General features: G+C 44.6%; 1 protein-coding gene across 3 annotated transcripts in view; it reads right to left on the bottom strand.

Moving 5' to 3' along the window:
- The window catches only part of LOC147095816 (uncharacterized), a 76442-nt gene that overhangs the window by 12007 nt on the left and 48849 nt on the right, over window positions 1-15586 (bottom strand). For 2 of the 3 annotated variants that reach the window (XM_085974815.1, XM_085974816.1), the window contains exon 8: window positions 11916-12020. In XM_085974815.1, the coding sequence (XP_085830941.1) occupies window positions 11916-12020 (105 nt within the window). Of the gene's footprint in view, window positions 1-3262; window positions 4444-11915; window positions 12021-15586 lie in introns of those variants that run through there. The other variant, XM_085974817.1, reaches the window with a different exon arrangement.

Here is a 15586-nt window from a genome sequence, read left to right as displayed (position 1 = left end):
CCATAGTCTCTTGGTAATTGAAGTAATAAGGTCAAATCCAAAAGTACCTGCAAAGTGATGCTCAGTAGCCAAAACTACCTCACACAACGTTAACTCTATGCAGAAGTCTCTCCTTCTCTCTCTCAGAATCTCTCTCTCTGTCAGAATGAGTGGTGCAAAAATGTCTACCACAGAAAAAGCCAGGAAGAGGCCGCCTTTAAATAGCGCCCCCACCCCCCCATGGGAAATGTTCCAGTCTCCCTGTCGTTGCTTGCGCCAGGTGGAAAGGAGGGGGGCGCCACTCAATACCCGGTCTGGTGCGCCACAAGGGCGTTGCACGCTCGACTGACGTCAAGATCTGCGGGCACAGGAGATCGGGGCGGTAGTGTTTAGTGCCGCCGCAAAATGTCTGGTCAATTTCGCGAGCGGCGCTGACATCGCCACGCCCGGGCGCTAGTTGCTTTGTGCCCCATTAGCACCCTCTTAAGGCGCTAACAGGAGGCGCAAACCTACTGAATTTTCCCCCCCCGAAGTCTTTCTAGACTTTCCGCGTCACTCAGGCCTCCAGACACTAAATATGAACCTTGTGGCTCCTCGCTGCACTGCCTCCAGTGCTTGAACGTCTCCTTTGTGTCGCAGCGACCAGAACTGGACAAAGTATTCAAGGTGCAGTCTGACCAGAGCCCTGTACAATTTGATCATGACTTCCTCTGACCTGTATCCTATTTTGGCTGTGCAGTCATACGTAGTCTTGTGTTAAGTGGCCATTATATAACTGACTTATTCCCGTTTGTCAGTAAAGCCTGATGATGAGGTAGGAATGGTGCCCAAGTACATTAACGGGCATTGGAAATACTAAGTGAGCTGAAATGCCACTCAGGACATAAAGTAACAGAATGAAGAAATGTATGAAAATTACTGGCATACACCAAGGGAAGGTCATTCAAAGACCCTGCAAGAACTTTTAAACTCATTCATTTTCTCTTTTAGTTTCTGGGAGAAATGAGCATTTAACCAATGGGTCTCAGCAGAGACTAAAGAGAATTCAAACAAGGAAACTGGGGACAGATCAGGAAGTAACTAAAGAGAACTAGGGATCCCAGTGAGGAAGAGAGAATCAGGAACCTGTCAGCCTCAAGTTACACAGGCAGCAGGAAGCTGGCTTGAATGGAAACTCAGACAATGCCACCACAGCACATTGAGCTAATACAGGGAATCAGTGTTATGCTGAATCGTTGAAAGCTTTCGGTGAAATTCAGTATAAAAACAACGCAAATTATGATCATTCTAAACATCAGTCAGCAGTTTTAAATAGAAACCGTGATCTCTCCAACTCGTGCATCAGTTCTGAAATCACTATTCTAAAGGGGATCTGGCAATACAATACAATACAATACAAATCGCTTTATTGGCATGATAAGGTACATCTTATGTTGCCAAAGCATCAAAATACATTTATGGTTGAACACATAAACGCGGTTCCATTCATACAGTGTATAAACAGGTATATCCCTGAGTTTATAAATATATTTTCGCCTTGTTTATATATACTCTTGTCTTAGTTTACTGGTTGTCCCTCTGTTCATGGCAAGCTGTAACATAGTGTGCCGCCAGTGTTACACAGCTTCTCTCCTCCCCCAGTAGGAATGGGAGTTTTTGGTTGTCAGTCAGATTTCTGAATTCAGGGCATATTTGTGAGAATTTTTGATAGAAATTCTCTCTGATGCCCTGATATTTTCCACAGGCTGTGAGGAAGTGCATCTCTGTCTCAACTACTCCCTGACTGCAGTGAGAGCATATCCTGTCTTCTCTTGGCAGCCTGGTCTGCCTGTGTCTGCCTTTTTCGATCGCTAGGCTATGTTCGCTAAGTCTGTACCTTGTCAAGGTTCTTCTCAGTTTGTTATCCTTTACCATGGTCAGGTAATCAGCTATGTTGTATTGTCTGTTTAGGGCCAAGTAGCAATTGAGTTTGCTTTGGGTTTTTGTTGTTTCTGCCCAATATGACAGATATTTTTCCTTTTGCTTAGCGACGATTGTGTTGGGTCGAATTCTTTGTGTTACCCTGTCACTGTCCTGGGGCTGGTTATTGTTAGTATTGTTATTAGTTACTTTATTGAGTCCCAGGACTAGTTGACTGAGGGTATTCTTCTTTATGGTCAGCTCTTGGCATTTCAGGGCGTGGTAGTGATAGCATTGGGGGTTGCTCATTTGTAGGTGATTCCAAAATTTGGTGGCTCTTTTTTGGATAGTGATTATTAATGGGTATTGGCCTAGTTCCCCAGACCTCACTGCCATAGAGTGCAATTGGTTCAATTACTGATTTGAAAATTTTGAGCCAAATGCTAATTGGGATTTCTATTTGGATTGATTTTTTGATGGCATAGAAAGCCCTTCTTGCTTTCTCTTTCAGTTCATTCACAGCCAGTTTGAAGTTTCCCGTAGAACTGATTTTTAAGCCCAAGTATGTGTAGTGAGTGGTTTGTTCAATTTTGGTTGTTCCTACTGTGAAATTTATTGTGGGTCCATGTTGTTTGGATCTTTGCTGGAACACAAGGACTTTGGTTTTTTGGGGATTTATTGTCAGGGCCCAAGTCTGGCAGTACGACTCCAGCAGGTCCAGGTTCTGCTGTAGACCCTCCTTAGTTGGTGACAGCAGAACCAGGTCGTCGGCATAGAGGAGGAATTTAACCTTGGATTCATATAGGGTGAGGCCGGGTGCTGTAGATTGTTCAAGTAGTTTTGCCAATCCATTAATGTAAATATTAAAGAGTGTCGGTGAGATTGGCGAGCCCTGCGTCACCCCCCGCCCCTGTGGGAAGTATTTTGTTTGTTTGTCTCCAATTTTAACTGCACATTTATTGTTTGTATACATTGATTTAATTACATCATATGTTTTACCTCCTACCCCGCTTTCGATAAGTTTCAGGAATAAACCGTCATGCCAGATGGAGTCGAAAGCCTTCTGGAAATCTACAAAGCATGCATAGATTTTGCTTTTGTTATGGTGAACGTGTTTGTCAATTAGGGTCTGTAGGGTGAAGATATGATCGGATGTTCTATAGTTTGGCAGGAATCCAATTTGGCTTTTACTCAAGACATTGTGCTCTTCAAGGAAGTTTATAAGTCTTTTGTTTATGATGCTACAGAATACCTTCCCCAGGTTACTGTTTACACAGATGCCTCGATAGTTGTTTGGGTCGATTTTGTCCCCACTTTTGTATATGGGTGTTATGAGTCCTTTGTTCCAGATGTCAGGGAAATAACCGACACTCAGAACCAAGTTGAAGAGTTTTAGGATAGCCAGTTTCAGTTTGTCGTCTGCGTGTTTAATCATCTCGTTTAGTATGCCGTCTGTCCCGCAAGCTTTTCCTGGTCGCAGGTCCTTGAGTTTTTCAAGAAGTTCTTTTTCTGTTATTATGGCGTCTAGCGGGTTTTGGTTATCTTTTATGGCCATTTCAAGCTTTTCAAGTTTTTTGCGTATTTGGTGTTGCTCTGGTCCTAGTGTGTTTTTCTGGTATAATTTTTCAAAGTGGTTTACCCATGTGTCCCCATTTTGAATGGACAAATCGTCGTGTTGTTTTTTGTGTAGTGTTTTCAAGTTGTCCCAGAAACAATTCGACTCAATGGATTCCTCCATGGAGCTGAGTGTATTCTTAATAAATTGCTCTTTTTTGGTCCTGAGTGTGTTTCTGTATTGTGTTAGCGTCTGACAATAAGTAAGGCGTAATTCCTCGTTTTCTGGATGTCTGTGTTTTTGGTTTGATAGTTTTCTAAGTTTTTTCCTCATGTTATGGCAATCATGGTCAAACCATTTTTCATAGTTTTTTGTTTTGGGTTTGTTCTTGCGAGCTTTCAAGTTTGCATTTGTTGCCAAATTATCAAAAATATTGTTTCGTTTACTAACTGCCCGGTTTACGCTTTCTTTATTGTGAGTGTATATGTTATCCAGAAAGGTGTCTAAGAGAGCTTGAGTTGATGCATTGCTAATTGTTTTCTGGTATTTTTCCGTGTCGTTTTTGGCCCATCTGTACGATTTTTTGGTGTTGTACAGTTTACTGGGTTGTGTTACTGGCTCAGGAGAAAAAGGAAGAAAGACTTGCATTCACACAGTGCCTTTCATGACCTCAGGACATCCCAAAGCACTTTTATGTGGCTTGGTGTCAAATTTTGTTTGATAATGCTCCTGTGAAGCGCCTTGGGACGTCTTACTACATTAAATACAAGTATTTACTACATTAAATACTTGTTATATGAATACAAGTTGTTATTGTTGTAATTGAGTAATCATGTAATAAAAATAAGCAAGTATGAAGAAGAGTAAATGAGTAATCAGACACCAATGCAGACATGACATTGTTTTCCATATAGGTAAATACAAATGGAAACTGCAAATGTTGGAAATCTAAAATAAAACCAGAAGAGAAAGATAGGTGGTGCGGTGTAACCCTTCATCGGAACTCAAAACTGAAAGACAGAAAAGCATTTTTAGTAAGGTTAGATAGAGAGAAAGACTTGTATTTATATAGCACCTTTCGTGACCACAGGACATCCCAAAGCTTTCCAGTCAACAAAGTACTTTTGAAGTGTAGTCACTGAAATGTAGGAAGTGCGGCAGCCAATTTGCGCACAGCATGCTCCCAGACACAGCAATGTGATAATGACCAGATAATCTGTTTTAGTGATGTTGGTTGAGGGATAAATATTGGCCAGGACATCTGGCAGAACTCACTACTCTTCTTCGAGATAGTGCCATGTGAACTTTTCTGACTACCTGAGATGGTTTAATGTCTCATCCAAATAACAGCACCTCCGGCACCGCAGCACTGCCTCAGTACTGCACTGGGGCTGTCAGCCTGGATTTTGTGCTCAAGTCACTGGAGCGGGACTGGAACCCACAATCTTCTAACTCAGAGGTGGGCGTACTACCAATCGAGCCTCAGCTGATATTTAGACCTGGCTTCTGTGAAAGAAATGAGCCGTAAAACACCTATCTTGTAGCATAAGCAACGCTTGAGCTTAGTGAGTGCCCACTAATCCCAAGAACCCAGATTGTGTTGACAGGCGCCTTAATACTCTTGCTCAATGAATATTCCGCTGTGCCTGGTTTGACGATTGCACCTCACACTGTAGTGTATGTACTTTGCAGAAGGAACTATATTCTGCAGCCCCTGTATACTGCAGTACCAGTAGTGACCACCCCTGTATATAAGCCTGTGTAGTAACTTTTGCACAGTAGTTCCAGGTTGTCTCCACTCAGGAAAGACCTGTTATAACCAACTCCTGCAGTCCATGTCTCAATTACACACGGACATAATACTGGCGACGAGCAGATCCGAACTTACCTACAGTCTGCACCACCTCATGGGAATCCATCCCTGAAGCGAAGTTATCAGAGGTCGAGGCCAGAAGAAAGAAGAAAAAACCAAACAAACAGAAGAAACGGGCGTCGACCGTGGGCATCCGCCTCTGATTCATCGGAGTTGAAGAATTGCAGGAGAGGCTGTTGAGAGCGGGGCTTGGTTATCCTGTCGATGGTGTTTCAGCTAATCGGGCTGGTGGCAGGTAGTACACTGATCCTTCCTGGGCTGCAGCGGTCTAGAGCTCGATCGGGTGGCTTTTCAATGGGGCCGAGCAGCGTTGTCGGGAAGAGAGAGAGGGTGGAGCACACAGGGCGCAGCCGGTGCTACGAAGCCGGGCAGCGTACAGACCCGAGAAGAGGGAGGCAAGTGTTCCGCAGGGTTGCTCCGACGACGGGGAAATAATAAAAAAAAACAAAAATTGGAAGCGCAGAAAGCCGCGAGGAGCTGCAGTTTGCTACGGGAACCACGGAGAGCGGTGTTAGCAGCAGCGCGGGGGGAAGTGCGCGAAGACCATAGGGCGTCGCCATCAAGGCATAAAATGCCAGCAACAGTGCTAGCAGCAGCGGAGAAGGCAGAAAGCGCGGGAGGCGCCATCTTAATCCAGCGGGGAAGAAGGCAAAGCGTGGGAGGTGCCATTTTGTAAATCGGGGAAGAAGGCAAAGCGCGGGAGGCGCCATCTTAGATTTCCAAGATGACGAAGACTGGCGATATCACTGCCTTCGATAATGCAATAGAAGACTGGACCACGTATGTGGAAAGAGTCGAGGTATATTGCGAGGCAAACGAAGTAGCCGATGAGAAAAAGGCATCGGTGCTACTAAACTTAATGGGCGCAAGAACGTACGGCCTATTGCGGAACCTGATTACTCCAGCCAAACCGAAGGCGAAGAGTTTTATCAAAATTGTTGATATCCTACAGGAACACCTAAATCCTACGCCGCTGCTGATAGCAGAAAGATTTAAATTCCACAGGAGAAATCAGCATAAAGATGAGAGCAATGCTGATTACCTTACGGAACTACGCAAGCTATCAAAGCACTGCCAGTTCGGAGCAGGACTGGCAGATACCCTACGGGACAAATTTGTCTGTGGACTCCTGAGTGAAGGAACCCAGAAGAGGTTACTCTCAAAGAGCTGACGCTAGACAAGGCTTTCAGCGTGGCAGTATCGTACGAAGCAGCAGCAAGGGGAGCTGCGGAAATACAGCAAAAGCCACAGGAATACGGCACCCACGAAATGGCACGGGGATTTGAAAAATGTTATCGCTGTGGCAGAACAACCCATGACCAGAAGGACTGCTGGTCCAAGGACAAAATATGCAGGCAATGCGGAAAGATGGGACACATTGCACGAGTTTGCAGGTCTGGGAAGAAGACTAACGACAACAAAAAGGCTACTAAGGAACAGTACAGGAAAGTACAAAAGATGACGGACAGTAGTTCCGAAGACCAAATGAGCGACAGTGAATCCGGGAACAAGAGACTAAGCTGTCTCAAACTTCACAACGTAATCGCAAAAGAGGATCACCGAACCATTTGGGTCACCCTCACGATAGCAGGGTCCCAAGTCAAAATGGAATTGGATACAGGATCAGCTCTGACCGTCATGAATCGACGAGACTACGAGCGGCTATTCTCACACATACCCTTGAAAGAGACATCCATTGTCTTGAAGATGTATACGGGGCAAAAAGTATACCCCAGAGGAAAAATAAGGGTGCCTGTCGAATACAACGGCAAGGAAATACAGAAATTGTATCTGTACATACTGCAAGATGGTGGACCACCGTTATTGGGACATGAATGGATCAGAAAGATAAGTTTAGACTGGCACTCCATTCAGGCACTGACGGTGGCTGGTAAAAAGGATGACGACGTCACTCCTGGACGATTGTCAACAATCTTAGCCAAAGCCAAAGAGGTATTTCAACAAGAACTGGGAACTCTTAAAGGCGTAACCGCCTCGATAAAAATAGAAGAGAATGCAATTCCCAAGTTTTTCAAAGCAAGACCGGTACCATATGCAATTCGCCCAGCCGTCGAGGCAGAGCTGGAGAATCTGGAGAATGCAGGCGTGTTATCTAAGGTAGACTGGAGCGAGTGGGCGACACCCATCATTCCTGTCATGAAGAAAACGTTAAACAATAAGTCTGAGGAGCCAAGGAAGGTTCGCATCTGTGGGGACTTCAAGGTGACGGTGAACCCAGTCCTTCACACAGTACAATATCCTCTTCCGAGGATAGAAGATATTTTCGCCTCACTATCTGGAGGGAAGCGTTTTACAAAAATTGACCTAGCACAAGCATATTTGCAGATGGAGGTTGATGAATCCTCTAGGAAGTATCTCACGATAAACACTCACAAAGGTCTTTATCAGTATCATCGACTGGTATTCGGAGTAGCATCAGCTCCGGCGATATGGCAAAGAGTGATGGAACAAGTCCTGCAAGGGATTCCGGGGACTCAGTGTTACTTGGACGACATCCTAGTGACAGGTGAATTTAACAGTGAACACCTTGCCAACCTAGAGCAGGTGCTCACTAGACTAAGAGAACATGGGCTACGAGCCAATCGCCCCAAGTGCGAGTTTTTTAAGAAACAGATATTGTATTGTGGCCACGTGATTGATGAAGAGGAGTTACATAAGTCCCCTGACAAAATTGAAGCGGTAGTTAAGGCTCCAGCGCCTGAAAATGTGTCGCAACTGAGGTCATTCCTCAGATTGGTGAATTACTACCGTAAATTTTTGCCGAATTTGTCCACAATTCTGCACCCACTGAACGCCCTACTACAAACATGGAAATGAAGTGATGAATGTAAGCGGGCCTTTCAGAAGAGTAAGGACCTCATCACTTCAAGGGAAGTATTGGCTCACTACAACCCATCACTACCGATAAGACTGGCGTGTGATGCGTCTCCCTACGGCATTGGAGCGGTACTGTCACATAAATTCCTTGATGGTTCAGAGAGGCTGATAGCTTTTGCGTCACGCTCGTTAACTTCAGCCGAGCGTAACTATGCCCAGATTGACAGAAAGGCCCTCAGCCTGGTGTGGGCGGTGAAGAAGTTCAATCACTTCCTGCACGGTCAGAAATGTACTCTACTAACTGATCGTCAACCTCTTGTCTCCATTTTCAACCCTCAGAAGTGCATGCCGATAATGACAGCACAACGGCTACAGGGGTGGTCCCTTTTCCTAGGGGCACACCAATATGACATCGAGTACAAAGGAACTAAACAGCATGGGAATGCTGATGGATTGTCGCGCCTACCGTTGCCGACGGTGGAAGAAGCACCTGCAGTGGATCCAGTGGAGATATTCCACTCGACCATAGTCGAATGTCTCCCTGTGACGAATGCAAACATAGAAAAGGAAACACGAAATGACCCGACACTCTCCTGGGTCTATGATTTAACGGTGAAGGGATGGCCAGCACATGGCGAACCACTGCTGCCAGCATTCTTGCCGAGAAGAGAACAGCTGTCAGTGTGCAGAGGAACCTTGATGTGTGGATCCAGAGTAGTAATTCCACCCAAATTGAAGGATAGAGTGCTCAATGAGCTTCATGAGGGTCATCTGGGAGGGGTAAAAATGAAGAACTTAGCCAGAGCGTTTGTGTGGTGGCCGGGAATCGATAGAGAAATCAAAGAGATGACCAAGAGCTGTGCAGGATGCCAGAAGGTCCAAAACGCCCCACCACAAGCCCCTCTACATCCTTGGGAGTGGCCCTCATCTCCATGGCAAAGGGTGCAAATTGATTTTGCTGGTATATTTATGGACTCGATGTTTTTTGATTGCGGTGGATGCACAAAGTGGCCAGAGGTAATAAAAATGTCCTCAACCACCACAGAAAAAACTATCACAGTCTTACGAACCATATTCGCCAGAAATGGGCTGCCTGAACAGATTTGCTCCGACAATGGACCACAGTTTGTGTCTGAAGAGTTCCGGAGGTTCTTAAAGAACAATGGTGTTAAACATTACACATCCACCCCATATCATCCAGCCACCAATGGATTGGCAGAGCAGTTCGTTCAAACATTCAAGAAGGCTATCAAGGCAATGTGTAATGAAGACATACCCCTACAACACAAGGTGGACAACTTCTTGTTTGCCTACCGGAATGCGACACATGCGGTTACCAACCAAACTCCAGCCATGATGTTCTTCAATCGAAGACTACGATGCCGCTTGGATTTGGTTAAGCCAAACATCAGAAGAGATGTGGAGAACAGGCAGTTTCAGAATATGAATGAAAGGCCGACCAGGAGTTTTAAGATAGGTCAACCAGTTTTGGCCCGGGACTACCGCACAGAGAAATGGCAGCCAGGAACGATCTGTACACGGCAAGGACCTTTAATGTATACCGTGGACGTTGGAGAGAGCATTGTAAGATGCCATGCTGACCAGATTCTAGAGTCACTGGAAAACGTCAATTCCACACCACGATCCGATACCCTTGGTGATGAAACCGAAGTACCAATTGCATCTACCGCAGAATCGGTGATATTGGAAGCAGACAAACCAAACAACGACGTTGATCCCGAATCAACTTTGCCAGAAGAACCTGATACTCCAAAGAGGCGTTATCCAGACAGAATCAGGAAGCCTCCTCAAAGACTGAACTTATAATTGCTTAACTTCAACTAATGTATTTAGCAACTGTAATTGTAAATATGTTATTTAATTATTAATCGAATGTTATGTACTGTTTAGCTAAAAGGGGAGGAATTGTAGTGTATGTACTTTGCAGAAGGAACTATATTCTGCAGCCCCTGTATACTGCAGTACCAGTAGTGACCACCACTGTATATAAGCCTGTGTAGTAACTTTTGCATAATAGTTCCAGGTTGTCTCCACTCAGTAAAGACCTGTTATAACCAACTCCTGCAGTCCGTGTCTCAATTACACATGGACATAATACACACCTATTAATTTTTATGGTGTAAAATCACAGGCTGAGGTTGCAGAATTTTCCAGATAAATGCTACTGGTCTGTGCCAGGATTGCTGCATTGGAAAATCTGTATATGCATTGGTAAAATACCACCGCGCATTACTTGACCTCTCATGACTGGAGTGTTCTGGTGAGGTCAGATTATTCTGTTATTCCTCATTAAACTTGCTTCTCCGTGAAAGTAAGAACAAGGTCGCAAGCAATTTACAGATGAGGAAGGCCATTCGGCCCATCTCAGCTGATCCATCCAGAATGACCCAAAAGCCCACCTTGAATGATTCAATGAGCCACGGCTTAAGTGCAGGTGCTCAATGAGGTTCTGACCATGGTACGTCAATGAAAGAAGATCCGAATCCCATATGCCTGGTGCTGGCTGCCTCAGACTGTAGTAGAACCACTAACAGAGCACATTATAAACAGAGCACCAGAACTTCTTTGGAGAGGGCTGTCATGGGCTGGCCAGCGCATGTGCGGAAAATGCCAGCCCATAAGTTACAGTCAGGCTTAGTTCTAGTATGAAAACTTTCCTCGAAAAATGCCAAAAAGCTGGAAGGAGAATTCCCACTCTCAAGGTTAAGTGCTGAACCGTAAGGAGTAATATTAACATAACCCGCCCGGTGTGAAACTGACCGCTGCCGATGAGCAGCCAATTACATTCCCTGCTATACTTTACTTTCCATTGACTTCTAAACGAGCAGACAGTCCACACCAATCAGGGTCCCACCGTCTGGTTTTCTAAAATGACCCCCTCCACCCCACCACACCCCACCCCGCAACTTCCCCATACTGGTAGACAACCACATCTCATCCTGCATTGCAACAGGCCTCATTTACACCCTGCTAATTGACAGACAAGTGGCAGCAATGGGCAGTTGCCAATGGTGGAAATCTTAAATTTAAAAGCTACCATACCTGGCCTATGCCATAATATTTCACTGTGAAGAAGGCCAGAGCTCTAATGTATACACCAGTAGTATCCTAGAAAAAAAGTCTTCTTTCACCGATTTAAAAAGTTTCCAATGACAAAAGCAAGACGTACTGTCATAACATCATGACCTGGAGGTACGGAATTTCCCAATATGCACTCCTGGTGTGCGCCAGGAGTGACCAAAACCGAGAATCCCAGCCACGGAATCCAACCCATTATGTGTCCATTACAATAGCCTCCATTTTAAAATTCTCATCAGTGTGTTCAAATCCCTCCATGGGCTTGCCTCTCCCTATCTCTAACCACCTCCAGCCCTTCAATCCTCTGAGAAATCTGAGTTCCTCCAGCTCTGGCCTCTTGTGCATCACCCACTTCCTTCGCCCTACCATTGGAGGCCATGCCTTCAGCTGCCTGGGCCCTAAGCTCTGGAATTCCCCTTCTACCTCCCCCACCAAAAAAAGCCTCTGCTCCTCTCTACCTCTCTCTCATCCTTTAAGGCGCTCCTTAAAACCTACTGCTTTGACTAAGCAATTGGTCACCTGTCCTAATGTCTCTTTCTTTGGCTCTGTCAATTTTTATCTGATTACGTGCCTGCAAAGCACCTTTTAACATTTTACTTCATTAAAGGATGCTATATAAATGCAAGTTGTTGTTGTTTTGGAACAACCTGTACCTGTACCATCATTACTTACAATATGTGACGTAAACTGCAAAGACTGGAAGAAGAATAACTAATGGCACCACCACAGCAGGAATTATACTTGATTGTAGATTGGCTGCTGGTTCACATCCTTTACCTGCCAAGAGAGCATCATGTCAATATACGAAATGCAGTTCGAATCAGCACATTAGTTGGAAGTCCGAAGTAATGTAAAAAGAGCCAAAACAAATCTATTATATATTATTAAAAATCTTGTGTATGTGCACACTTTCTGTCCAACTTCCTGTTGTCATGATTTTTGATCACACTTTTATGTCAACATTTAATGTGCTGTCTTTCTTTAGGAATTTATGTAAGTTTTCCAGTTAATTCAGGGGTTTGAGTAATTTGGGTCGATTCCCATTGTGTGCCGCCACCTAGTGGATATTTGGTACCTAGCAATTGCAGTAAAAGCGCAGTAAAGTGCAGTAAAGCACAGTAAGTGCAGTAAAGTAAACTACTGTATATCACAGACCTACAGCCACACATGGTCTGGGAAGTTATATTGTTGCCACGCTTGAGTCTTGGATACTATTTGTCTGTAAGTACTTGAGAATGTTATAGATGATTAGTGTACACTATATTTTGCAGAAAATGTTTAGTTTGTAACTTTTCTCTGTAAGCAAACTTACACAGCTAGCCGTGAAGTGCTCGCTCTCTGTCTAGCTGGTTAACTTGTAGCTGTATTTTGATGCACTATGTACAGGGCTAATTTAAAGAGAATGCCTTCCAGTTTGCTAAATGTATATTCACAGTAAGCTGTGTTTCCACGTGTTTGGTAATTTACATGCCAAATGTACTGTGTTGCTCAGGCGTACCTAAATTTGTGTATGCATATCAGTTATGTGCTTGTATACTAATGTGTGCTTCCATTTCTGTATTGTATTTCAGTTTCACAATAAGAATCTTTCAGTAAAGTTTACAAGAAAAGTCAAGCCTTGTGATTTTTATGGGAAGATATCAAGTTGTTAGCTACCTGTCTAGCTCTGCATAGGAACGCGCTGCAAGGGCAGAAAATTTAACATTAAGATTGCCTATGTAAACATTTATAAAAGAAATCTGTAACAATGTGGTTACAAGTTCTGGCCAATAGGTGGCACTGTGGGTGGAGTTTCTTAAGTTTCTCTCCTAACACCGTCACCATCTTGTATCTACAAAAAATATATATTCATCAGCTGATTACAGGCTGCATCAGAGACAATTTACTAGTACAACAACAACAACTTGATTTTATATAGTGCCTTTAATGTAGTAAAACGTCCCAAGGCACTTCACAGGAATATTAAAAGACAAAAAAATTTGACACCAAGCTACATAAGGAGAAATTGGGGCAGGTGACCAAAAACTTGGTCAAAGAGGTAGGTTTAAAGGGGCATCTTAAAGGAGGAAAGAGAGGTAGCAAGATGGATAGGTTTAGGCAGGGAATTCCAGAGCTTAGGGCCGAGGCAACAGAAGGCACGGCCACCAATGGTTGAGCGATTATAATCAGGGATGCTCAAGAGGGCAGAATTAGAGGAGCACAGGTATCACGGGTTGGGGGGGGTGGTGGTGGTGGTGGTTGTGGGGCTGAAGGAGATTACAGAGATAGGTAGGGGCGAGACTATGGAGAGATTTGAAAACAAGGATGAGAATTGTGAAATCATGGCATTGCTTAACCGGGAGACAATGTAGGTCAGCAAGCACAGGGATGATGGGTGAACGGGACTTGGTGCGAGTTAGGACACAGGCAGCCAAGTTTTGGATGACCAAGTTTACGTAGGATGGAAAGTGGGAGGCCAGCAAGGAGTGCGTTGGAATAGTCAAGTCTAGAGGAAACAAAGGCATGGATGAGGGTTTCAGCAGCGGATGAGCTGAGGCAAGGGCGGAAACAGACGATGTTAGGGAGGTGGAAATAGGAGTTCTTAGTTATGCTGCGGATATGTGGTCAGAAGCTCATTTCAGGGTCAAATATGATACCAAGGTTGCGAACAGTGTGGTTCGGCCTCAGACAGATGTTAGGGAGAGGGATGGAGTCACTGGTTAGAGTACGGAGTCTGTGGCAAAAACAATGGCTTTGGTCTTCCCAATATTTAATTGAATAAAATTTCTGCTCATCCAGAACTGGATGTCGGACAAGCAGTCTGACAATTTAGAGACTGTGGAGGTGTTGAGAGAAGTGGTAGAGAGGTAGAGCTGGGTGTCAGTGTGCATGTGGAAACTGACGCTGTGTTTTCGGATGATGTCGCCAAGGGGCAGCATGTGGATGAGAAATAGGAGGGGGCCAAGAATAGATCCTTGGGGGACACCAGAGGTAACGCTGCAGGAGCGGGAAGAGAAGCCGTTGCAGGTGATTCTCTGGCTACTATTAGATAGAAAAGAATGGAACCAGGCGAGCGCAGTCCCACCCAGCTGGAGGATGGTATAGAGGCGTTGGAGAAGGATGGAGTGGTCAACTGTGTCAAAGGCTGCAGACAATAAATATATAAAATCATACAGCACAGAAAGAGGTAATTTGGCCCATAGTGTCTGTCCCGGCTCTTTGAAAGAGCTCTTCTTTTTAGACAGAAGAGGTATCCAATTAGTATCACTTCGCTGCTCTTTCCCCACAGCGCTGCAAATCTTTCCATTTCAAGTATATATCCAATACCCTTTTTAATGTTACTATTGAATCTGCTTCCACCATTAGTTCAGGCAGTGCATTTCAGATCACAACAAATCACCGTGTAAAAAATAAAAACTTCCCCTGGTTCTCTTCCAACCCTAGAACCCCTCTGAATCTCTACTCCTCTTACTCTCCCTTTGCCCCACCACTGGCAGCTGTGCCTTCAGCTTCCTGGATCCCATGCTCTGGAATTCCCCTCTTGAAAAGCTTCCGCCTCCTCACCTCCCTCCCCTTCTTTAAGATTCTCCATCACTTTGAGCAAAGTTTGGGTCATCCCTTCTAATATCTCCTTCGCTGGCTCAGCATCCAGTCTCCACATGCTTCTGTGAAGCACCATTGAACCTGGTTCTACATTAAAGGTGTGATGTGTATAGGTCTTCTTTCACTCTGTAGTGCCTTTACTATACAAGTGGATTCCTAATACATCATGGCAGTGAGCCTGCCTTTTATATCTATTTCCATGTATGGATCTGACTAGTGACACCAGGAAGATGCCAGGGATGGGAAACTATAGTTATGCAAAATAGAAAGTCCTGCATTTATATAGCGCCTTTCACAACCTCAGAACATCCCAAAGTGCTCTACAGCCAATAAAGTACTTTTGAAGTGTAGTCACTGTTGTAATGTAGGAAACACAGCAGCCAATCTACACACAGCAATGTGATAATGATCAGATAATAAGTTTTAGTGATGTTGTTTGAGGGATAAACATTGGCCAGGACACCTGGGATAACACCCTTGCTCTTCTTCGAAATAGTGCCATGGGATCTTTTAAGTCCACCCGAGAGAGCAGACGGGGCCTCGGTTTAGAGCCTCATCTCAAAGACAGCACCTCCGACAGTGCAGCACTCCCTCAGTACTGCACTAGTGTGTCATAAGAACATAAGACGTAGGAGCAAGAGGTCAGTTGGCCCCTCGAGCCTGCTCTGCCATTCAATAAGATCATGGTTGTTTTGATCTTGGCCTCAACTCCATTTCCCTGCCCGTTCCCCATAACTCTTGACTCCCTTGTCATTCAAAAA

This window comes from Somniosus microcephalus, unplaced genomic scaffold, assembly GCF_052327205.1.
Source record: "Somniosus microcephalus isolate GS21.2 unplaced genomic scaffold, FLI_Smic_1.0 unresolved_chr1, whole genome shotgun sequence".
Classification (NCBI taxonomy): Eukaryota; Metazoa; Chordata; class Chondrichthyes; order Squaliformes; family Somniosidae; genus Somniosus; species Somniosus microcephalus.
This window is presented reverse-complemented; position numbering and strand designations above follow the sequence as displayed.